The 25,502-nt window shown below is 44.1% G+C and overlaps 1 protein-coding gene across 5 annotated transcripts; it reads right to left on the bottom strand.

Moving 5' to 3' along the window:
* Positions 1-914: 914 nt before the first annotated feature.
* Positions 915-16,643, bottom strand: LOC308069834 (synaptotagmin-15-like). Of its 5 annotated transcripts, XM_080402836.1 has the most exons (8): positions 14,075-16,643; positions 10,271-10,469; positions 9,414-9,556; positions 8,556-8,851; positions 7,558-7,728; positions 6,957-7,077; positions 4,166-4,345; positions 915-2,875 (listed from the first exon to the last, which is right to left on the bottom strand). In XM_080402836.1, exons 1-8 carry the CDS (start codon positions 14,118-14,120, stop codon positions 2,739-2,741), a joined length of 1,293 nt encoding a protein of 430 aa, XP_080258962.1. In that variant the 5' UTR covers positions 14,121-16,643; the 3' UTR covers positions 915-2,738. The 5 variants fall into 5 exon arrangements, with proteins under 5 accessions (XP_080258962.1, XP_080258964.1, XP_080258961.1 ...); XM_080402838.1 differs by lacking the exon at positions 4,166-4,345; XM_080402835.1 differs by having other exon boundaries at positions 2,770-4,345; positions 13,689-16,643.
* Positions 16,644-25,502: the final 8,859 nt, after the last annotated feature.

Here is a 25,502-nt window from a genome sequence, read left to right as displayed (position 1 = left end):
AAGGAGCTTTCTGATCCTTTATCACCTGTAATCATCATTTCAGTTTCATCAAGCTGCTGCTTTTAGAGTATACGGTTACATTAGGAGCAAGCAGTCATCACATCCATCTGGTCTCATTTCCTCACTTAGAGGAAGGATAGAGTAGTGCAGATGGCAGCGATCATTAGGTTTCCTAAAAGACTAGTGTAGGTATAATTTTAATTGGGAGAGAGGGTAAGGTAGAGTGTGATCCACAAGGGAATATAAATACTCTGAGTAGTGGTAGGGCTTCTCCAAGGTCCTGTTCTCTAGAACAAGAATGTAACCATTATTCATGTCTGTTCTAAAGTGGTGGTAAATTGCCGCTCGCTGTCATTTGACAGGGCTGTACTTTCATAAAGTTACATGCTAAACCTAATGCAGAGCTTTAGAAATTGCTGTATTCGTCAGTGGTAATGGGAAGTATTGAGGAAGGTGTCACGTTTTGTATGATCTTGTATGTATTTTTTGGATGGGGGTTTTCTGTGCTGTGCATCTTGGTAAAATCTTAAAATTTTTGTAGATGAATAGAACTGTTGGCACTGAGAGGTCTCATAATCATTCCTCCTCCTTCACCTTGATATAAATCTCAAGTACGAGACCAGCTAGATGATCTGTAAAAGGCAGTAGGTAAAAAAGTTGTTCTGTTACGTGACTATTAATACCACTGTATTATAATTCCTTCTCAAATAACGTTTCTTGCTTTACTGGAATAACTGTCCTGTTCACGAAGTCAAAAAGGACCTTTCTCACTTACATCACTTGAATGACCTTGAGCATTGGTAAGTGCATTTAAATACATTTCTTCATGATTTTAGCTGGAATTACTAAACATACAAACTGCAAGTATTGGCACTTTAATGTATAAGAAGTGCAAAGAAAAAAGACAACATTAGTATAATGCATAGTTTTATTACTTGGACCATACTGTACATCAAGTCAGATGGGTGACTGACTTCCCACTTCAGAGGTATTTATGTTAATAGACACTGTACATTACATGCATCTTCCTGTACAAGCTAGTAAACCTAAGTGTCTGAAACATTCTTAACAGTTTACTTTTAAGATCTTTAATGTTTATTGATATGATTATAATCATAAAAAGGACATAATTATTTGGTAAAATTGCTTTATTGTGGTAATATAGTTATAATAGAGTTTATATGTAGTTTTCCTTCCCTGATCAAGTATTAGTTGCCTGTTAGATAGGTTTTCAGTGGTTTTGTAGGAGTAAAATTTGAAAACAGCTCTTTGGGTTTGGAGGTGCTGGCATTACTCATTTAACAGAGATACAACAAGGGCTGAACGTTCTGTAAAATTCTATTAAGTGTAACGAGCGTGGGCTTATCTTAGATCCAGTGGTGCAGTTAGCAGGACGGACTGAGAGCAAGTACCATGTAACATTTCAAATGGGGGATCAGGTGAAGTGGAGTCTTGTCTTGCAATTCCTCTCAGATATATTCTCGCTCGTAATATTTTCTTTAGATAATAACAATCAAAATGGAAAGTGTTCTGATCTCCCCAGAGAAGCCTCATTTTTTAATATATTGAATGAATTAATATTGTATCCTGTTTGAAAGGGTATTAGCTTTATTTCAGCTGCAGAGATTATTGTTCTCTAGGAACGTAATTGTACAAAATGTTTTGCTGCAGTAGTCTGTGTGTGTCTGGTTTATGACTGTATGGTGTGGAAGGTACAGAGTTCAGGTCCCCAGTGAACAATCAAAAGGAGAAGAACATCCTATTTATTTTGATTAAAAATAATCGCTCTGAATTATTTTACAGAACAGTAATTCACTTAACAAAGAAAACTACTGCTAAAACAGACATATGTTGGGGGGCTTAAGCTAATTGGATTTTCAATGTAAGAATGGTCGTGCTAGGGCAAACCCAAGGTTCTTGTGGTCAGTGCTCTGTCTCCAGCAGAGACTTGTTTAGGGAGAAATATATAAGGATGGAACAGGTCCCTTGTACTACTCCGAGTACTCTGTCCTGCAAGCCTCCGGTCATTTGTGATTTCTGAATTCTTCTATGCTTCTTTCTTAGTGTCAACACAGCGTTGTACGTTGGGGTCGGCTGAGAACGTCTGACTGAATTGTTGTAAGAAATAATCCTGCGCTGAGGGATGTCAACTTGTGCTTCTAGGCTTTTGATCCATAAATTGCTGCCCACCATCCGTATGCAAAAGAGGTTCTAAATATAATGCTTCTATTTTGAATAAACTGTAAATTTAGTAGTCAGTCAGCATTTCTTGGGCTTTGTCTGTTATGGCATATTTACTGGGCTTCCATCCCTTGTGGCGATGCTCCTCTGCCCGTGGTGATGCAGTGCGGTGGACAGTTAGGCCTCGTGTCACTGTTGACAATTCTTAGGTAATTTGGGGCTCTGCCCACATGATGGGTGATCATTTGTGCCCGGAACTCATTTTGACTAGTAAATTCCAATCCTTCGTCATAACTAATACTAGGAGATCGTGTTTGCCTTCCTGTTTTGTTTGCTCTGCTGCATATTGATTAAATTGGAAATATATTTTGAAGAGAGGAAAGATAAGAGTTCAGCCTACCAGGGACTGAGTCTTCTATTTGTGGTTGGGCAATTTACTTATTTTATTCTTGTCTATTTAGGAGTGTGAAACGGTCAAAGATTTTGTACTCTATCGTTAGATTATGAAAGGTAGCGAGAGCTTTTCCATGTTAAGGTTGTCTTTTTGTCCGCACTTTTCACATGTTGTGGCAGAGAGCATGCCATCGTTTAACCAGCTCCTTGGGCTTGCTGATCATTTCATTCCAGTGTTCCAGTTCCTTGCCGCGGGTGTACATGAAGGGCCCAACTACTGCACGTCCTAGGAGATGTGTTTCTGGGGAAAAAAGCAAGCAGGCGGTGATTAACATCCGTGAGTGCTTCTCTAAAATCCTTACCTAAATGAGAATATTAACTTGTATTTCTGTAAATAACACATGTTCTGAAAGTAATTTTAAAACTAAAATTTTAGTCGAGGAATTCACTGCAGATTTCAAGTTCTGTAGTTTCTATGCACTAAGATTTCAGCAGTTAAAAGTACTGCAGTTAGTGAGCATTGCGTCAAGGCTGGTCTACCCTACCGTCTGCCCTCCAAACCGGAATCCGTTCCAGGCACACAGATCCGTACCTGCCCAGCCCCTGTGCCTCAGGGGCAGGTTTGGGCCCCAGCAGCCTGAGCAGGATCCACATGATGCTCCAGCTTGGGAAAGAATAGGTTCAGTCTCTGGGGTGGCGGGGAGGTGCAGGGAGGGCTGCCACTGCCCACCCACTGCCGATGAGCAGGTTGTTTCTTCGTGCCTGAACTTCTCAGCTGTGGAAGGGGGAAATAACCTGGAAACCTGCCTTACAGGAGCTTTGGAATGTCTGCAAAGCCTTCAGCTGTCGCAAGTGAAAATGGTGAAAGACTCGAGTACTGATCCTAGTTCTTGTCAATCCTCAAAGCCAAAGCACCTGCCCTAAGTCTCCCCTAAAAGAATTATTTTAGGAGCTTGTGAATTCAAAGAAGGGTATTAACGTTTCATTATTGATATCATATTTGCACAGCAGGGAAGATGTTTTTCTTGTGAGCAGTGGGAATACTGAATTCTGATTTGCTTCTCTAAGCAGAGCTGCTTAACAGACTCTGGCAATTAGTAAGAGGCAACCTCAAGCATCAGGTTTTCTGCTAGGGAATGGGGTGTGTTCAGTCTCTCTTTCTTCTTTCTTACTGTTTGAACTGCTGTGATAATTGGAACTCCTATTCCTCTTTCAGATTTGCTTAGGAACAGCGAATGGCCTCAGTTTGGGAGGTCAGGGGTTGCACACACAAGTGGTCACAGAATGTGATGTCACAAGCTTGTTCCCTTAGGAGGCCAGAATGAAAAAAGTACTCGGGCTGACAGTGACTAGCCTACAGTTACTTTATTCATGTCTTCCATTAAATTTATCTTTAGCCTCTGAAAGAGGTGTACACTTACTGCAAATGAGTTGTTGAGCTTTTTAAAGAAACAACTTGTGAAATACCTCAAACCTTTTTGCCGTTTTCTCATTATTGCTGAAAAGGAACTAGTTCCTCCCAGGTTTAAATATGTCTGTAATATGTAAGAGATTCTATGACATCTTAATTGTAATAATCTGTATAGCTTACTTTCTCCCTTGGTACTCTGCAGCACCGATAGACTCAGGCTTGCTGTATCCAGCTCTGTCTGATGTGCCTTGAAACTGAAGGTTTCATTGTACACTGGATTGGGAGATCCCAGAACAGCTGCTGTCTTTTTACTTTTGATGAACTTACTATGGTTCATTAGTGAGACTCTGACAAACACACCTTGGAGAAAAAGAAATTCATGAAGAAAATACATCAGAGGCAGTTGGGAGAAGGCTTAAAGAATTTCTTGCTTTTCAGGAGTCAATATTAAGTGCAAAATTACATCTTCAACAACTCGCGAAAGGTACACGGCAGCATGGCAATGCAGAACATTAAGCAGGGAGTACACAAAGTACTCGGGGTGCAGTTTCGCAGTGCACTTTCCAATTTAAGATTTGTTAATAGGAGCAGTTGTGTTCTTACCCCCGTATCCTTGATCTTACATTTCTGTACCTTCCCTTCATCTGATGGAGACTCTTTTTGAAGGCTTAGTTTGTTGGGTCGGTAGCTAATGTCATGTATTTGGTCACATGATTGATCCAAGACAAGGGAGGCTGTGCGGGAGGAGCCGCGTCGCAGAGCTGCAGCCTGTGCTTGGCTTGCATACATTTCAAGGGAACAGATTCTCCTAGTCAGACAAGAATCCTTAAACAAATGTTTTACTAAGGACTTCTAGCCCTGTGGTAAGGGATTCTGTAGAAAATTCGAGGAAAAGATCAATGATCTCTGCTCGCTCTTCTAGAAAATACTACAAAAATGGTGTGTGAGTGTGGGAACAAGAACAACAACAAAATTTTGCTTTGCTTCCTGAAGGGGGCTTGTATTGCATTGGGGTCTTATTCAGTAGATCTTTGACAGTGAGATCCAAAGCAGCCTGAAACTTCTTCCCTACCCTTCTACAAAATTTAATACCAAGCATGTAGAAACTTCGTCTTAATCTGATGGCTGAGGATTTGTTCTTCTCCAACAGAGCAGTAATAGATCCCATGCTGCTACTGTTTATTACTCCCTGCTATTTGGTTCGTTACAGTTTATCTGTATAGCAAAAATGATCCAAAATGTCAGGACTTCAGACTGCGCTGACAGACTCCTAATGTCTCCTTGTTATTCCCACAGATCCAGTAGGCTCTCATTACTGTTTTGGAGGGAGCAGGATTACCAGCACAGCCTTTTTTGACAGAGTTGCTACCTGAGTGCCATATGTGGAAGGAGTTACTATGTAAACTACTTGTACAAAGTCTGACTTTTCATTACTTTCTTATTACTTAATACATTTGATTCAGTAATTTGAATCTACAAACATTTCCTTACTGTCCCATACTGCGTATTTTCTACCAAAGTTGGTGTTGCAGTAATCCCTGTTAATATAGAAAACTTTTTATTCAAGTTTGTTCAGCTTTTCAAGAGAATCTGTGGACCCTAAATCATACCTGAAGGGCATTATCAAAGGAAATTACACCTGATTTATGTAATCTTTCTTCCCCCCCCCCCCCCCCCAGTAGTATATTCTGGAGAATCTCCTTCTGGCAGCTCTTCCTTCCAGAGTGTGCCCACGACTCTTGCTATTCTGATAACCTCAAGTATACCAGCACTGAAATAACATGGCAGATGAGCATTACCTTTGTAGGAAAAATCACAGAAAGTTCTAGCTCTCTGTGCTACAGTACTTCACAGCTTGCAGGCGGAGACATGACTTATTAAGAAGCGTGTTCTCCCTCTCTTGTAAAGCTGCTGAGATGATGCAAAATTAGATGCTCTTAGTTCACGATGCTATTTTGTTCATCTGCCACAGAGCAGTCATTTTTTACTGGCCATCCTTATCTTAATTGTTTTGTAAAACTAATACATTCTGTAATCCATTTCTCTTTCAACAAGTACACAGTGTATGATTCTGCTTGTAAAGCTATAGCTTTATATACATATTTATTTAAAGAATACAGCTACCCCTATATTCTCATCATTTTACTGTGCATTTCTTCATTTATAAGTTTTGCCCTAAACAGAGCAAATTTATGTCTAATGTTATGAATATAGATTTACTCATTTAAGAGGTTGTTGTTTCTAAAGTTAAACATCATGGTAACAGCCCACTCACCTCAAAAAAACCCTCAGCTGACGTGTGTATATAGGGAACTAAACCTCTTTTTAATTGCTGGGTGTATTTTGCGTTTATATTGCTTAGTTTCACAGCCCTTCCAAAAAAAAATCACTACAGATGCAAACACAAGTTTGGTTCTTCCATCTGTTTTTGCTTTGAGCCTTTTAGATTTTAAACAGCCTTTTGAGGTAATCTCTACACTCAGCATTTAAGTCCAAGGACACAGGAGCACAATGTACCAGTAAAAACCCCACTGCAGTAAGGGGAGAAAAGTTGTGACTCCATGCCATGGTCCTTTAAACAACAGCCAGGCTGCCCTAAAATGGGAATTTTATTCCCAGTTCTTCCCCAACAGCTGTTCATTTTAAGCAGTCATCCTGCAGCTGCTCTTCTCTGGAGCGAAGCGCAGCAAAGGGATGTTGCTCATTGTACTAAAAGCAGGAGGAAAAAAATTGCTACGGATGACACGAGACAAACCATTTATGAAACCAAACCAAAACATAGCAGAACTGAGCTACCAAAACCTAATTAGCCCAGTAACGAAGCATAGCTTGTTTCCACTCAGATTAAATCACCCAGATGTTTATTTGTTCTTTTCAGAGTCACTCAGGGCAAGCCTGGGTGGACAGATGAGGAAGGAGCAAATCAAAACAGGAATTCTGGAGCTGATAGCAGAGAGGAAATCACACTTACTGACACCGTGGCTCTCCTCCTGGAGCTGTAATCCCCTTGCCCTCAGAACCACCACAGTGAGACGGCCCAGGTAGTCGTTGTAGCTGAGGGAGAACTGGATATCGCCATGCTCTGAAGGAGGCTTTGGAAAAAGAACACTTGTCAAATGTATCTGAAATATTCTTTCTTCACACTGCTGGTTTCTGCAACACCAACGCGTGTGAGTGAATTGCAATGGCTTAATGCTGTGGTGAGATTTGATAGAACCAATTAATCAGCCTTCCTGAACCTTTGAATTACTGTCTTTGCCAGGTGACGCCTATTTCCTTGCCTCTTCTGCTTTTTTCTGCTCTTACTAATCCAAAACAGAAGGAAATAACAAAAGGGGAGCTTCCTTGCGTCCATCTCCGAACTCACGTGACCGCTTCTGAGCGGCTGGATAACCCCTGTACAACAGCTATGGATCTGCAGCTCAGTACGGTGGGAATCTTGACTCCAAATGTCTATCAAATACTTTTCATTTGATGTATTTGGTACAACATACTTCTGCCTCAGCTGTACCCCTCCAGTGCTTGTAAGGTGACAGGAGTTGCACAACGCCAAGCAGCCTGCTATTGCATACCTCCAAGTTTTCTTTCTCCAGATCTCTCCATATGACTAGTTTGTTGTCATCAGTTAATGTTTCATTTTTCAGTGGGAAGATAACTTGGCCTAGGAGATGGTGCTTCTTCTGTTTATCGACATGATAAACCAAAAAATTCAGAGTCCTTTGGAGCAACATTTTACTGGAAACCTGTACAGGAAAAAGAAGGCTATATTAATAATTATAAAACATCTGACACTTTTCTACTCTAGCACGACTTCAAAGGAAGAATTTTTCAAAGTGTTTTTAAAGGTAGGTGGAGATTTCCTTCGATTATTTGAAGTCCACTTTCTTAATTCGCCTAAAGCTTTAGCTATGCAGAAGTCTGAAGATCCAAGCTGAAAGAGAACGAGTTCATTTGCAAAATGTGAAGTTAGCTGGCAGGTTTTCACCTCGTACAGATCTAGTGTTTTACGATGCATTCACTTCCAGACACAGATGTTTAGAAATCTTTAAACGTTCATTTGTCAATTGTCTGAAACGCACACTTTTTTGGTTTTAAAGCTTTTGTCTTGTGACACCTGCTGAAAGCCTCTTGACGTAGGGAGCCAAGCTCCTGGCTGTACAGCACTACACAGAGCACACCAGCCAGCTCACGAGTTCTGGTTTCTGGCCTGCTTCCACAGCAAGGAAGCTAAAAGCTATGAAAGCATTAGTTCAGTATTTGTTGCTTCTGGACTTCTAGAGCTGCTGGGCTGTACTACTCAGACACAGTTCAAACTGGAGCTTTCATCATTCTCAGGGCAAATTTTAGGATCCTCAACTTTGGTGTAGACCACAGGTAGGATCAGCTCTGGAGCCACAGGCTTCAGTAGCCCAGGATCTCCAGAAGCCCCAGTTAATAAATCCCCTCTCTAGCAGAAACAACTTGTATCTTGGTAGAAGTCTGTAGAAAATCAGTTTTCACAAAACACATACTGTGGTTTGACAAGTCAATATTTGCAAACAAAATTCTGCTTCATCAAAAGGAAAAGTACCTGGAAAACAAAGTTTTCATCAAACTGTGGGTTAAGGGTTTTGCGTTTTGTTCTGGACTGCAAGTAGCTTCTTTCGTCGGGCAGCAAGTAGATTTTCCCAAAGGGACTACAGGAATCGGCAGGAGGCTGCAGCTTTCTGGCTTTGATCAGAGAGACGAGGAGCCTTTCTGACTCTTGTTCATATTCTATGGAGAACCAGAGGCGGCCAATGTTGCCTTCAGGAAAATCCGTCTCACTTTCATCTTCAGGGAACTTGTACAGCTCTGGGTTAATGGTCCCCACGACGTAAGCTCCAGCTTCGTGAAATAAAATGCAAGCACCCTCAGATTAGTCTCAAGACCTTAGCAAGCATTTTTATAACCACTGCTGTATTAGGGGAAATCACATTAATCTCTCCATTAACAATCCATTTTTGCACGAACTCTGTATTTTAATTCCTTTCCCCTCAGATTTGGAGGAGTAGTTGTAGGCTCCACCACTCTGCTCTTACTCCTGTGACCGTACCTTGGTAGTTTTAGGTGTTCGTCGCTGCACCCTGCAACTGGTCACTGCTGTTTGTGGGGACAGCAATCGGACACTTCCCGAATTACGCTCGTGTCATGCCTTTATGAAACACGGAAGGAGAGATTGCTCTGCCTGCCAGAGGTGCAAGGTCCCACAGGAGTGGGACCAGAATGGCTACATTATGGCCCTATCCATATATATATATATATATATATGTATATATATACACACACACACATACAGTGTTTAGGGTTTGTACTGTGCAATGCTATGTCTGGTATGCCCCCCGTAAACATGCTTCATAATGATAGAGTAATCCTTCAAAAGAGTACCCTTAACTAGTCCTGTCCGTACCCAACGAGTGAAATGACGAGCGTGGCCCGGGCTGAGGCATCAGGCAGGGGTCACCGTCATCCTGAACGTGTTCTTCCCTAGTCAGGTTAATCCAGTCTCGCCCGTGCAGTGTCGGTGGAATGATAAAGGGAATGCTTCTGGATCTGCTCAAGACAACAGCTACTGACTCTTCTGGTTTAAATATGAAAAACAAACTTAGTAACGGTAATAACTTTACTGTTCTTATCTCACTGCTTTGTAAAAATTCTGCGGAGGTGCATAGGTAGAAAAAGAGAAATACCCATTGTTTTGTAAGTGATTTTATTTGTGTAATACCTAAAGGTCCATCAAGATGTGTCAGATCTTAATTCTTCAGACACAGACCCCTCACTTTTTTTTCCCTTTCTTCTCCTTTAGAATTTATCCTTCAAAGGAAAGGAAGAATTAACTGCAGCTGCTTGATTTGGAGCCCCAAAGCCCTGCAGTAACTAACTTTGTAAGAGTTTCCTTTCTGAAGTTCTGTTGTTTGGTTCTCAGATGCTTTGTTATAAGACCACCAGGAATGAATTCTGGAACATAAGCCAGATTTGGCTAGGTAACAGATGAAGCTATCCATGCACCAATTACACTTTAATGTATTATTTTTTACATAAATCAGAAATAATAATTGCATTTGTAGAATGCAAGAAAGTATTATATTCCTAAAGGAACAAAACAGAACGTGACTGATTTTTTTTTTTTTTTTTTCTTCATATAATTTAGGGGTCTCCTTTATTTCTGTACATGCATGTATTTAGGCCACCCCCTCATCTGAGATTTTACAAGTTGAAATAAGTTACCAGTAGCGCATATTTTAAAAGCAAAACAAAAATAAGTACCTTGTGCCTTTCAGTTGAATTTCAGAAGTTGATCGATCCTGCAAAATGGCATTTGTGTTTCTCGTTTGGACAGGACTGGTGAGCTTTTCGTAGTAAAGAAGGCAGCAGAATTTCTTCCAGAGCAGGTACGCAGTTGTTCCAATGAGAACAACTACAAGGATCGCTCCTATTACACCGCCAGCAACAGCCAGTGCTTGTTCTGTTCAAACACAGAAGCACGTAAAGCTTCATAGGAGGATCAAAGTTATGTCTGCTTTGGGGGTAGACAGGAATATTGAAGCTGACAGATTTGATTTACGTTCCAAAATTATTTTTAAATGAAACATTCTGCTCACATGCACATTTTGTCTTTGGTTATAGCACGATGCAACACCTGAAGATGTACGACATGGGCAGGGAGAGATTTGAAAGTGTTCATCTGAATACGCTGGCAGTGACTGCAATGGAAAAGACTATAGACAGGGGAACCCAGAACCCAAAGAGTTGTTTGGGCTTCTGTTTTACAACAGCATAAGCATTTACCTTAGCATGGCAGAAGTGCTAAGGTTTCAGAACAGAAGAAAAAAGAAAAAAAAAAAAATCAACCTGGGAGCACCTAATACAAAAAGTACCATTATTATGGTTTGGTTTGTACTTAGAACTATTCGTCTGTGTTGACTTGAGACTAGATCCTGGCGCAAGGAACAAAGCAAAGCTCTGGGTGTTTTTTTGCTAAGGATGCATGTGTTTCCTGATCTGGAAAGTCAAACTTAAGCATCCATTAAACGCTGTTTCCTGAATCTTGATTACTTTGGATAAAACCAAATCTTGTATAATTTGGGGTTTGTTTTTTTCACACTAGTAAAATTTAATAAATGTCTTTAATACGAGTATGAAGAGTTGTGTTGTGAGAATTTCTCACTAGAATAAGGACCGATGATTGCTAATGGGCTCAGTTTGTTGTTTTCTCACATTTGCCGAGTATGCTAGAGTAAAAGGCTGCACAGACCCCTTCTGCACAGTAACTACACCCAGCCTGTCTGGGCCAACCACTAAACTAGTACTGGTGCATCGAGACGTGGCTGGGTCTCAGCTGAGAACTGCTCTGACCAGAATATCCTCTGTCTGGAGATGAGCCCACAGTGTAGAAGCATCTCCCTGCTGCCATGGGAGGTAGCTCCTGATCCGCTGAGCGCCGTGCACTGCCAGCTCCCAACGGCTCCCCTGAAACTGAAGCAACCAAGTGACCTGGTGTTCTCTCACAGCTGGCACTGACTGGTTTTTTCCTCTTCTCTGCTTTTGGGTAGAGATAATCGTGATTATGCTTTGTTCCTTTCCCTGTTTTATCTGTCTACTCTTGGTAGATACCTTGCAGTTAGCTGCCTCTATATGATAGTACAAGTAAAGGAAGACAGTACAGGCACAAAGTAATCAGTCGGCGCTAGTAGTAGCTTTGAATAAGAATTCAGAACTAATTTGATTACGGTTTAGTTTGATTACAGCTATAAAGAATACAGGAAAAGAGTTGCAAACACATGCGTTACTGAGCTTTTTCAACTTTGCCTTGTAGCAATAAATAAGTGATATGAAATGTCCTTCAGCTACACAATGCTTATGGAACTACTCTGTGTTACAAAATTAACCTGGCTGTACTGCCTTAAAGGCCTTTACCTGATCCCATGTCATTTTCCTGCTTTTGGTACAGTCACAGGAGCCAACTTATTTCTGCAGCTTCCCCCGCCCCCCCCCCCCCCCCCCCCCCCCCCGGTGTGCCTAGCTGACTCGCTCTGCAGAAATTGGCTGGCTGCTTCCCTGTGAGTCCCCCATGGGCCGTGTCTGCCAGCACCACGGAGCAGCCGCCCTGCTCATGGCTGGCCCGCAGCGACGGCCGCTTCGCTGTCCCCGCAACTGGTAGGTCAGCTGAGTTGCTTTCAGCATTTAGCCAGGCTGTTGCTACCATAGTATTAGCACAAGGCTCTGAGGAACGGGAAACGAGTACCTCGTTGGTGTGGGTTAATATTAATGCAGAGACAAGTCTGGTCATGCTACGCGGTAACTGGGGTTTCTTTCATAAGAACGCACAGTATGAGGAAACGTAAGAAACGCAGTCCTGAGGCTGGAAATTCCGTGGGTTTGTTCCCCTTCGCATTGCAGGGCATGCTCGAGCACCTCGCCAGCCAGATTGCTGTTTTCTTACAGACTGGGAGGCCAGATGCAGAAAAAATGCTTCAGTTTAAGGCCCATGAACATAATAGAAATTAATGGTTCACTTCATACAGGTGTACTACCAACAACACAACCATTCACAGGGCTGGTGGTTTTACCATCTGACATACACATCTTGAAGGTTAACGTTTCAAGCAAGCTCAGCAGAACTCTGTTTCACTTGTGTCCTCTCCATTCCCAAGTCTTTTGTGCTCTCAGCTCTGTCCTGTGCTCTCCCATAACCCGTTTGTCACCATTTCCCGCCAGGGACAGTAAGCTGAGGTGGGCTGCGATGCAATGTGTAGTACGGCAGCTGTGCATCGATCCTGGAGTTTCCAGTCTCCTCGTTGGTAAGTCTTAATGCACTCAGTTTCTTCGCTGCACAATGATAAATATATATCCCTGACCTACCTACTGCCATTGGCCCCAGTTCTGCTTTTTTATTTTTACACAGTGGTAGATATAAGGTGAAGCTTTACTAATTTCGGTAAAGCCATCTATGATTTAATGAGAGTAAGGAGCCTTTGGCTCACTTTTAGTCCATCTTATCTGATTAGATCAGCAACAGAACCAGGAGCTTAGGGCACAATGTAGCACTAGCCACAAAATAACTGATGAAATGAGTTGAAACCATTGTGTGCAGGGAGAAAATACGTATATTTTTAAATAACTACCTGCTGTCATGAGAAATTGATGTATTGTGTCCTGCTGTGGCACAGGATCACGGCAGCTGGAGATGGGAGAGACCTGCTGGACCACTTCATCTCCAAGTGGGCAGTGCTGGGGGGCTGTCTGCTGGCAACGGGTACCGGGTTTATCCCAGCACAGGGAGAAGCATTGACGGTCATTGCCTGTTACCTTTGGGACTGGCTCCCTTTTATCCTCCAGTCTGATAACACGCTGTTAGTAAGCTTTTCTTAATTCTTTTTTTTTTTTTAAGTTTCCAGCGAGCCTTTTGAAGTCACCGCCAGCCAGTTCTCCCCCAGAAGCTTTCACCCCTGTATGAACGCTCAGGTCTGTAACATTCAGAGTATCTCCAGCACCGACCCAAGCTCTGGGGCGGGGGTGACCCTTGCGCTGGCCGTGCCCCCCACTCCCGGCCGAGCCCCCCACCCCCTCGCGGGCTGCAGGGCACGGGGGGACAGGGCTGCAGCCCCCCGGGGCAGAACGGGTGGGAGCCGCTGCCCCCCGGCCCGGCCCGGCCCGGCCCTCCCCGCCCGCCGCCGGCACTTACCGGCCATGGCTGCTCGGGCACGGCTCCGCCGCGGGCGGTGGGCGCACCGACCCCGCTGCCCAGGGGCGGGCAGCCCCTCCCCGCCCGCCCCGCCGAGCGCGCCCGGGGCAGGCGGTGGGACGGCAGCGCCGGTTCCCAGCGGCGGAAGGGAAGGGGCACCCGGGGGAGGGCCTGGGGCCGCCCCGGGGCACCGGGAGGTGCAGCCCCCGGGGGCGATGGCGGGGGCGGGGGGAGATGCGGCTCCGGGGGGGGATGGCGGGGGCAGGGGGAGATGCAGCTCCGGGGACCATGGAAGGGGCAGGGGCAGATGCAGCCCCCGGGAGTGATGGCAGGGGCAGATGCAGCCCCTAGGGCTGATGGCAGGGGCAGCCCCCGGGGCAGCCCACCTGGAAGGCAGCGCAGGGCAGCGGTGGAGGAGTGGCCGCTGTACATCTTCGGTCAGCCCTAAAACCCCCGTCCGACCTTGGGGTAACTTCGAAAACAACAGCTGGGCTCAGAAAAAGACCGTGATGTCAGTAGCTTAGTCCTGGAAATCGGGGTGGGCAAGAGGTTAGCGTACACTTGTTTCAAACTTTTAACCAAACGCATACGAAGGAACATGGAAAATCTATTCAGGCAAATTGCAATTCCAGCTTTTCCTGTTTGTATTTACAGCTGTGATGATCTTTAATTGCTGGTCTGTGTAATTAACACAACCACACTGATCCTAACTAACAAAACCACTGGCACATAGTTCAGAAATGAAAATACTCGCTCTGCTGCTTCTTGCCTGCTAGTGCTTACTTCTTTCTCAGCCTGTATGATGAGAATCTATACATTAAATGTAACTGTGGTATACATGCTTGTTCCATTCACAACTATTGCATGTGTTTGTGGTTTTTTAATCATTTAATTTAATTTAAAGCCATTTAATCTAAAAGCTAAAGTGATGTGTAGGAATTGAACCAGTAGGATTCTAATTAAATACCCTCTGTTTCTGTGGAACCTCAGAATTCTTTTAAGTGCATTTAAAATGTCCTGCAGTAGATGTAGTGTGGTTTAGCTTTTTCCATCTTTTTTTGTGTCCTCCGTAAGCAAGGAAGCATTTAGATAATTTTAATTCTAAATAGAAAAAGCTCCGCGTGTTCCAGTTTTGCACTTTTAATGTAGTTACTATTAAATAAATATTGCACAGTCGGTGCTTTTGCTGTTCTTATTTCTACACTGAATTAGTAGTAATGGTGAATTACAGACTTTTTGATCAGCGGTTTTGCGCTTGCCAGGATAATGCCTATGTGCAAGCCTGAGGTGACTGACAGTTTGGAGTTGGGTGGCAAGACCAACAACTGTCTGCTTTCTGTTGCAGTGTTCTCGCTTGAGTTGGCTTTTATGGCTACATAAGGAGCGGTGAAGTTGTTTTAAGCATCAGCCTGCCTTACAGAGCACTACTGAGCAGCTAGAATGCTCCTGGCCGGGTGGTTGTGTAGAGGGGTGGGAAGCGTGAATGTCTGGGAAGCAAAAACCATCTGCCGATTCAGCTCCTGTTTCAGTGAGCCAGTGGATGGGATGGGGTGAGCCTGGAGGAGCAGATCTCACCCTCTCCAAGTTCCTGTGGAAGGAATTAATGGCAAAGTTGCTGAACAGGGAGCTTTAATTTTCATTTTGTGTTGCACCACAACCTCCCTGCTCTGCAGTCTTTCTGTGCTGGGTTCTTGCACTGGTTGGAAATCAAAATCAATACAGGACTTGAGGAACAGAATTATACCGTCCCTTTTCTCCGATTACCAACCTCCTTCCTAGCTTAAGTCTCCGGAATGGCTGAGACCAAGCTGACAGTTTAATGTTGTGTGGGCCTAAATATTGTACTTATACATATTCTAAGTTTCTGGTGTGTCTTTTTTGTAATATGTTTTTCAGTGTGTGTATCCAGGTCTCGCTTCTTAGGGTAAAACCTTGGTCTTTGAAAGACCACATAAAAGTTTAATTTGTAACCATCGTGATTTAACCCCAGCTGGCAACTCGCTCCCCCGCGGTGGGATGGGGGAGAGAATGGGAACGGTAAGAGTGAGAAAACTCGTGGGTTGAGATAAAGGCAGTTTAGTAGGTAAAACAGAAGCTGTGCAGGCACAAGTGGAGCAAAACAAGGAATTCATTCAGTGCTTCCCATGGGCAGGCGGGGGCACAGCCATCCCCAGGGAAGCAGGGCTCCGTCGTGCGTAACGGGGACTTGGGGAGACAAACACCATCCCTCTGAATGTCCCCCCCATCCTCCTCCTTCCCCAGCTTTACATGCTGAGCATGAGGCCATACGGTATGGGACACCCCCTGGGTCAGCGGGGGTCAGCTGTCCCAGCCATGTCCCCTCCCAGCTCCTGGTGCCCCCCAGCCCCTCGCTGGTGGGGTGGTGAGAGGAGCAGAAAGGGCCTCGGCTCCGGGCAGGCTCTGCGCAGCAGTCACCAAACAGCCCTGCGCTGTCAGCCCTGTTCCAGCACGCACCCAAAGCACGGCCCCACACTGGCTGCTGCGAAGAAAACTAGCTCTATTCCAGCCAAAACCAGCACAGTAACCACAAAATTGTATTTACTATACTTCAGGATAATCAGCAAGACATCCTAGTTTAGAACACAGGGTAAAGGGTGCTGCATTCTCCCCACCTTTTAATGATTTTTGTAGTATTAGCAACAGAAGTAAGGAGTCAGGCCCCCCAAAAGTAATACATATTTCTTAAGTGTATATTCCTTCATGTTCTGTTTTCCTAACTCTGCTGGCACATCCCTATCGTGTTTTTGAAAATACACATTCTCATGAAATTGCAAAGCTCATCACCTGGGGAGTTACTGAATGCCGTAGTTTTTACCGTGTACATCTGATGCCACTTTGCTTATGGATGTTTTCCTCACCTTGGTAGCGGTTAGTCTTGTTTTGAACGCTGAGATGGTGACACTGTTTTTATGGCTGCTCAGGTGGAGGCTTTCTTCTTGCTTTGGCAAAGCTGAAACAGATGCTGAAAAGGCAGGGTTGTGTAGGCAAGGTAAGCCTGAAAATCCGCTGTAACGTTGCTCCTGTAATGTTGCCCTTAAACCCTGTGAAAAATAGAGAAGTTGGAAATGGGTTATAGTCTCTTACAGAATTGTTAAAAGGTTAAGAAGTCACAACACTCAAGCTAAAGAATATTCTACCACAAAGCGGTTTTCTAAAATGTGTTAGTTTAAATGCAGCGTTGTCACATTGCTCATGAGACACTGACTTGAGTAACACGTTTGCGTCATTTATTATATGATATTCTTATAATTTCCACTAGAGTGGGTGAAATTGAAATGTATGTGTTTTTTAAATTAAATAAAGCGAAATATTTGCTCAGCATCTTTTATACCGTTCTGTTAACAATCAACTTGATTGCATGTAATTACTTAATGCTGTTTGTAGGAACAGCCCATGACAGAGGATCGAGAGATACTTAAGATATAGCTGTAGAATCACAAGCGTTAGTAGATCCTTCTAGTGGTAAGTAATTCTAGCATAATTCACTTAACAGTTGCCCTCTAAAGTCTAATCCCTTCTGCAATTTATTAATAATCTTGAAGTTACAGCAGACGCCTTTCAATGAAAGGATTTTGTAAATTTTTTTTATTTTTTTTTTTTAAATCCAATTTGGCAGCCCTAGATTGATCCTTAAATCCAGGTATTTTAAGTGAAACATATTCATGTTCTTCTGCCTTCACTCCCACTTCCCTGCGTCTGTGAATTTTGACTTTCACATTGGTGGTGCCCTCAGCTACAGTGGCGTCTAGAAAGAGGTAGACTTTTTTTTCCCCCCAGTTAAAATGTGATCAATTTTATTGAAGCTGATGAATCAGTCAGGGACGTAGTAGATTAGGGTCTACAGGGAGCATCGATGGGCACCCTAACTACAACAGGTAGATTACATCAAGAAGTATAATTGTGAATGGTAGAAATAATGAGTGCTCAGCATTTCTATAGTGCCTTTCGTTCCCAGGCCTCCAATTTCTGCACCAGCATTAACTACTGGTAGTTAACCACCACAAAAGCTTTTTGAAATAATGGTTATCGTTATCCTTATTTTATAGATTGTTTAATAACTGGAGTGCCTCCAGATTCACGCTTGTGTAGCTGAGAGAAGGATTTCTCCCATAATCTGCTGTTGGCCTTGGATTAACATCCCGTTCTCAGCTTTAGCAGGCTGTGGATAACTGACTGTTTTGGAAAAGAAGAGGTGAAAGAGAGCTGTCATAAAATATCCTTTGGGTTCATTCTGGGGGTCGTTTCTAAGTTTCTAAGTTGCCTTTCCAAAGAAAAGGTGGGAATGGGAGAGGAAGCGCCCGGAGCAGGGCAGGAGCCCACCAGGGCTGTTTCTCGAGCTCGGCTGGTGGCGGCGGCCTGGGAGCGCGGGGTGCCTCGGGCTCCAGTCCAGAACAGCTCTCCCAGTAAAACTGCAGGGATGAAATGGGGATAGAAGCCAGGCCAACGCGGAAACAGGGAAAAATCTTTAAAAGCTGCCACACTGGGTGCCTCCAGAAGGGCCTGGGGAGAGAGGGAGCAGCAGAGAAGGCAGCGCAGGCAGGGTTCCTACCCTGGTATTCCATCTGAGCCCAGTAAGACCCCTGACACCGCCGCTAACCTCGATATTCGTCAAGGAGAGGCAGGCGGGCAGCTCCCCGCAGCCATGCAAACCTCCCCCGGCGTGTGTCTGTCCCACTGTGTCCTTCTGGCACAGAGATCCTCAGGGGAGCCGGGGCACGCAGACCCCCTACAGCTGGCACAGAGCACGCTGGCTGTTCCATGCTTTGATTGTCACCTTCTGCCAGGCATTCCGAGCCCCTGGCAGACAGGGACACACCTGCCTTTGCTTTTTCTGTGACAACTCTTTCAGCCCCATTAGGGTGTTCCTACTGGTACGAAAGCATGCGCGGGCAAATCTGCGTATCAGCACTTGTGCAGAATGCAGAATGTTTTTGTTGTGTTTCGGGTTTTTTTTACTTTCCTTCTGCTTCTAGTATGCTTTAACTGTTGGGTGTTGCCTAATAATAAAACTTACACAAGCTACAGCACCACCTCCCGTCCGGAGCCGGGCTTTGGTGTCATTCAGTACAGCGAACCAAAAAGTGCTCTCAAAGGTGACCTTTTTTTTTCCTTTTTGTCTGTATGCTGTTTCATAAAGCTAAAAATGTGAACTTTTATTCCTCTCAGTTGACTTTTCCTTCCTGTGTTTTACAATAGGAATTTCAGAAATACTAAATCTGCTTTCACTGGATCGCATTCTCACAGCTGTAGGGTTTGGATTATTTTTTGTTAGTGTAAAATGCATTAAGAAAATTAGCAGCTGTTACTGTTTTAAGAAAAAAAGTACAAAATGTTCCTTTAAAATTACATCTGTTAATAAAGTCCAAGTTCACAGATGATGTACTCAAGGACTGTAGAGATTTTTGCTGAAAAAATTACTTGCGAAGCTCTGGCTCGGCTGGCTTTAAAGCTTTTGGGGGGCAATATCTGGCTTTTTGTTCTGGTTCTGTACATCACCTAGTTTTGGTAATAGTACTCTAAACTTCTTAACTTTGACAAGGCCTTGCAAGATTACTTATGTACACATGGCAAATGAACTGTTCAGACAGCTGGAGCGATGAACAACAGATGTTTTTCTAAGGCAAGACTAGTTTTTGTTTTAGGCAATATTTCCTAACTCCCTCTGGGACAGGTAATGGATTTAGGCCATCCATAAGGTAAATAAAGTATGGGTACTCAAAGACAAATGGGGAGGGATTGCTGAGCAGACGAAAGAATCTATAGACAGGAATGCATCTGAAGATGTAGGTAAAGTCCAGGAAAGCACAAATCAGACATACGGCATAGCAATTATACCATATGTAACATAGCCCTAATGGGTACAGCCTTACAGAAGACAAACTTTTCGCTGGGAGCAAAATTTGATGTTTGTTTTTGGGAGCATATACAACTGAAAGCTGAAGATAGCAACAACAGATTTACTGATGGCATTCCATAAACTTTTGTGGCTTTTTTTTTTTTTTTTAAAAGTGTCCAAAAGCCTGGGCAAGACTGTAGTGGGATCTTGAGGGCCAAGGATGTAAGAAAAAAAAATTAAATATCCTGAGTACAGGGGAAAAAAAGAATAAACTTTTTGTATAATTAAGTCCTTATTTCATCTGCCTTCCTCTTCGCCCAGCAGCCAGAAGACGGCAGGGTGGGCAGCCTGGGCTGCCCCTGCTGGCTCCCTTCTGCTCGGACCTAAACCCGTGCTGACCGTGTCTGGACCCAGCTGCTGGCTCTGCCAGGACAGACCGTTCGATGTGAGCACAGGATCCCCCAGGACACCACCCTCGTATGTAAAGGGACTAAGACGTAAAAGGCACTCTGCCTGTTGGTACTGCTTCTGCAACAGACAGCAAGGAATTCCTGATCCGTTTGCAGAGCATTTGTCTAGTGCTGACAGCATCCAGTATGCATCAGAAATACATAATGACCTTTCCTAAATACACCTAATACAATAGGATTTGGCTCCAAAAACATTTATTTCCAAGTGATATCAATCAGCTTTGGCTTGTGCATGACAAAGGGTTAGAAATTAAATCAGGTATAGTGTAGATAAGGGGTGTCATATGGGCAATGTCGAAGCAGCCAGGTGAACTATTAAATTGGCAGGGAAAAAAAAATAATAAAAGGAACAAAAAACACCACAACCCCCAAAACTCAAAGAGGGTTCATCTTAACTCAAATCCTTTCACAAATCTAGGTTAGAGCCTGGCCAGGAAGGGGCAGCGTGAGCTGCTGCGGGCACACATCAGGTAGCGATCACTGGGACGGTGACTGCTGCAGCAGGAACACTGCCCACTTGTTAGAGCCTCACCTAAAATCCATGTGAAAATGTTCTAGGAAATGCAAGATACAGGAGAGGAATAGAAATAAATCTTTCGTGCTTAGAAGAATCAGTGTCATTCCCACAGATATTGTTGCTTTGCTTTATTCAGAAAGGTACAGCCTGAATGCTAGAAAGCAGTATTTTTCCCTAGGAGCTAAGTAAACCATTGCTGTCCGTTCCCCAGCCGGGGGCCCAAACGGTACATTTGTGGCTGGGCACCTGCCTACCATCAGCCAGCTTATTATATAGCTTTGGTTGTATGTATGGAGAGGTACACTGGGTTTTAGGACTTCAGGTGATTTCTTTCCCAACCCACCCCCCCAGTGTAATTTTCCTCAAAAAGAACAAACATCTCTGACAATCTATTTGTTTATTTGGCAACCAGGGGCGGGAGAGAGTTAAAAAAGGAGCTTTTCTTTCAGTTCCTGAGACCTACGAGTCAGTATGTCCATGAGCAAAGGTTACATAAACTAATAGATTAGAACAAGATTTAGTTGCATAAACACTGTTACTGCATTTCAATCTGTCACAGAGTCAGCCCTGCAGATTACTGCAGGCAGAACTAGCCCGGGGCTTACAGCCCATCCCGGCGGAATGCTTCTGGCACTGGGAGCGCTTGAAATAGCGTCGCTCCCTCGCTGTGGGGCTGCTCTGAGATCTGTGGGTACTGCTTCGTAGGTCTTCTTTGGTGCAAGCCTTTTTTCATACACAGTGCTGTTGCTATCAGCTTGCGTTTGATTTGGAATGTCACCCTCCTCTATCGGTTGCATAATAATTTTTCCTGTTCCATTTAACCAAGGGTGATGCCTTTTGTGAGGGTGGTCCAGTATAGGCAGCCACAGGGACTAGATCCAAATCCCCTTCCAATGGCCCCAGCTTTCCTGAAGCCTCTGTCCTCCACCCATCTTTTTTCCATCATACTCTGTCCCCAGCATATCCTGGATGAACCTCTCAGCTCCTCAGTGTAGGAAGACTCCTGCTGCGTGGGGCAGAAGTGGGGATGGGTATGCTGCCCGAGCGTGGTGTCTAGGGAAAGCCAGGTGGGAGCAGGAGTGTTGAGTGGGCTGGAGTCAATCCACAGGCCGTGGGGCCAACAGATAGCTACGTTATGATGATTGCGCTCTAAATTGCTTGGGAATATTCCAGGTCATATGGAAAACAGAGCCTTTCTTGGAGCTGCGGAGCTATGGTTTTTCAAAGTGCATCAGGGTCAGAAATTACGCCTCTAAGCTGCAGTGCTTTCCTCTGGTACAGTGTTTTCTGTGGTGTTTTCCCCAGCTTCTCGCTGATACCATTTCCTCGTTTCACATCTGGGAATTGAGGCATTAAAATTCAAGTCTTTATTGAATTGAGGCATCAAAATTCAAGTCTTTATTGAGATGCTTGACTCCCATTACTTAGAGCTAATATCTCTACAGCAGGCTTTGTTCATAGGCTCAGCCCTGGGCACCAAGATCTAGAAAATACTCTGCTACTTTTGTTCTATTTGTTGTCCAAAGACCAAATAATTATTATTTTTTCCTTTTTAATCACACTATTTGCAAAAGTCAACTAAAGAAGCTTAGTATGTAGATGAATGTGTTTTTGAAAAGAGTTCAGATCCAGATTTGTGAGAGTGCCTTGGTGGACGAGTCACATAGGACAGAATTATGGGTGACTTCTCAAAGTGTAATGTTTTGCACCGTCTTTTTCTTTTCTGGGAGCCCTGCCGGCTTATGTGGTGCTGGCTTGCCTCCTTTCCAGTTAAGAGTAACAGAACAGATGGAAGACTAGCAATGAAATGCAGAACAAAGCTAAACGTGATTAAATTCTCAAAAAGGCCAAAGCCCTTATTACATGAAAGGCAGCTTTAAGCTACCCCAAAACTGGCCTGAAAGGTAATTTTTTACAGGTTGGCGGTTTTTTGCATTTAATTATTTCTTTCTGCTGCTGGATATTAAGCAACTGTAGAGAACAGGGGAGAAATTCTGGTGGTTGTGCATGGGTGGAAATGAGATCCGGGAAAAGGAGAAGTGAGAGCAGGGTGCCCATGTGATAGTCCCTTGATTTAAAATGAGATTTAAGATTTCACGTCATGAAATCTTTGGTTTATAACCAAACATGCTTAAAGATGCAATTTTGTTTGCGTTCTCCATAATCAGCTGTTGTTCTATTCATTTGATAAACAAAAAAGTCCTGCTGTGTAGAGATTTGCTAAGTCTTGGAGACTGCTTATATCAGCAGGCTGCCTTGCAAATTGCCCAGGCAAAATAAAGGCAAAAGAACTGATCTGTTTTGTTGGGAAAGCTGCTCTTAAATCCAAGATGAAAAAGAAAGGAGATGACACAGCTCAGACCCACAAGTTTTCACAGTGCTAAAAAGCCTGACAGCTTTCAGAAAGATTAATTCCACAAAGAAGAGCGCTACATCTATGTTGCTCCTTGAAAAAAATCATGTCGGTAGTGTTACAGCATTATTCCTGAGAAAGATGAATGTAGATGAGATGACCTGGAAGATTTTGTAGTGACTTTATGAAACCAACAGATGAGGTAAACCCACACAAATCTTCACAGAATAATAAAATTGCAGAATAAAGGTTTATTCATAGACAGTACTTGCTACAGTTGGGCACTGCAGACATGGGTCTAGTTCTTAGCACTGGGAAGTTGAGAACTTGAGAGGAGCTCAATTTTCTTAAATAAATTCTGTACATGAGAAGATGGTCTAGAGTCGCAGATGTTTGAATAAGTTAAGTATTTATACACAAATGGAGCTGCTTGCTTAGGTAGAACATTAACATATAACCAGACGGATACTACCTGTAAATTATCCAAATGACAGCTGTTGCATGTTTGTCTAAAATTTTCATCTGAAGTTTTTGGTATTGCTTATCTGACAGAATCGCTTTCTTTGTAAAATTCTGTGTTAGAAACAATTGTGCTTCTTACATCAAACGGAAGGTGAGGATCAGTTTTATGTTTTCAACGCATCTCAGATGCATTTCAGTTCTCTCAAGTGTGTGTGAAAACGCTTGCTGTGCTAGCTGCTATACTGGGCTGCCTGGAATTATGCTGGGTGTCTGAGCACAAGCGAACACTGGACGCCTGCAGTGCCTACGGAACGCCAGTTCCAGCAAGGGGCCAGCAGTACCTCGAGCGGAGAGCTTCTGACTGGTTGTAGGCATAGTAAAAACCCAGTTTGGCTATGGTGTGTTAGTTACTGTCGTGAAGGCGCTCTCAGACTGCGCTGGAGTGCTATTACTCTTCAGAAACACTCAAAAACACTTCACAATGGAAATATCCGAGATCTGATCCAAATCGACTGTGGCAGATGACATTCAGGCAACCGAGCAGCGTTACCCGCAAGACAGCATATTGTTCCTGGAGGGCTACATTATTGCTGGAAACTAGACCATATTCCAGACATGCATTAAGCTAAAACCCGCCTGGTTGCAGGTGCAGCTCTGCTGGCTTAAATGGCTTTGAATCAACAGACAGCAAATATCAGCCTCGCAGGGTTTGCGTAGGGAGCCCCAGAGGGTGAGAGATGAACAAATTGCGAGCAGCGGTCTTGTGAGATGGCTGGGAAAGGCGCTGCTGGCAGGGCACTGTCCCGCTGGAGGCACCTGATGGAGCTTGGGAGCTTCAGGGCTGATGGAGGAGCCCAGCCAGTGCAGTCCGGGCAGGTCTGCACCACCACCGGCCACGGACAGGTTGCTAACAGGACAGCAGTGCGGGCAGTGCAAGAAAAGGCTGTAGGGTTAGGAATGGGAAGGGGTGAGGGGAGGGCTTCAGGACAAGTTTTTCAGTCTAGTATGGAGGAACGGAGCTCAAGGATGGTTTTCCCACCCTCTACCCTCCTCTGCAGAGGGGTGGCTGGCCCTGATGTGGTCCGGGAATTTTTGGGTTAGACAAAGGGCTTCTGGGCTAGGGCTGGGCAGCTGCTCTCTGGAAGGTTGCTGGGGTGGCACAGACTGGCCTGGGGAGGGGGGGACAGCTCTGCCCAGCGGTGTCCTTCAGCAGGGCTCACTGCCCTTCCTCACACAAAGTGACTCAAAGTCATGGGGCTGCTGCTTCGCTTTCTTCTGATCTTCCAGCAGCCAAATCAGTAAACAGGAATTTTGAAAGCTCTCTTCCTTGCTGGGCGTAGGACTTTAATTTCATGAAATTAAACACATTCTCACATGTTTAAACCCTGGGTGGAGCTCTCAGGGAGACACGAATGCAAGTCAGGCTGAGCAATGGGGTACCAGAACTGTTCTGCAAAAATCCAGTTGAAAAAATAATGTTTCCCTTCTTCCGAAAAGAAATACATCAAGTTGTCTGGATTTAGCCTAATGTATCTGTAGGCTTTTGACTCCTCAGTTTCCTCTGTCAGCTTTGTCATAGACACAGAATAAATTCTCCAAATTTGAATTTGAGATATCTTTACACCTTTCCTCTTTAAATATAAATGAAAAAGCTGTATGCCAATTGCATCATTACGGATGCCCAGATGTGTAACCTGTTGAGGTAAAAGTTGGTCACCAGTACCTTCCAGTAGGCCCATTCCAATGCTTTTAATAAAAATAGTCAACCTTACTGGACATACCAAATCCAGAACAAGAGAGCTATGCAACTTCTTCCTGCAGAGGGTTTAAAGAAAAAGAGAAATGTAGTATCATCCTTACATTGTACCCTTTATGTGTTCCTGGGACGTCGTTTGGGCAGCTTGGGACAAGTTTGGAAGATGCATTTGACTGGAAGGGTCAAACACTGAGCTGTTCCACAGCTGGCCACTGGCACCCGTGGAATGGTGCTGGAATAGCTGTGAGCGTCGGGGGAGGAGGGGGTGGTCTCATCGTATCAGCCAAAGGTCTTTTGCTGGAATAAGAAAGGAAGGAAAATGCTGTGGAGTCGTCCTCTGCTTGCAGCACTGCTGGGGTCCTGTACTGTTGCGGGGAGAGTCTGATGAGGATGCTCTGG

This window comes from Falco punctatus (genome assembly GCF_963210335.1).
Source record: "Falco punctatus genome assembly, chromosome: 9".
NCBI lineage: Eukaryota > Metazoa > Chordata > Aves > Falconiformes > Falconidae > Falco > Falco punctatus.
The sequence above is the reverse complement of the archived record's forward strand: the minus strand, read 5'-3'. Positions and strand labels throughout refer to the sequence as shown.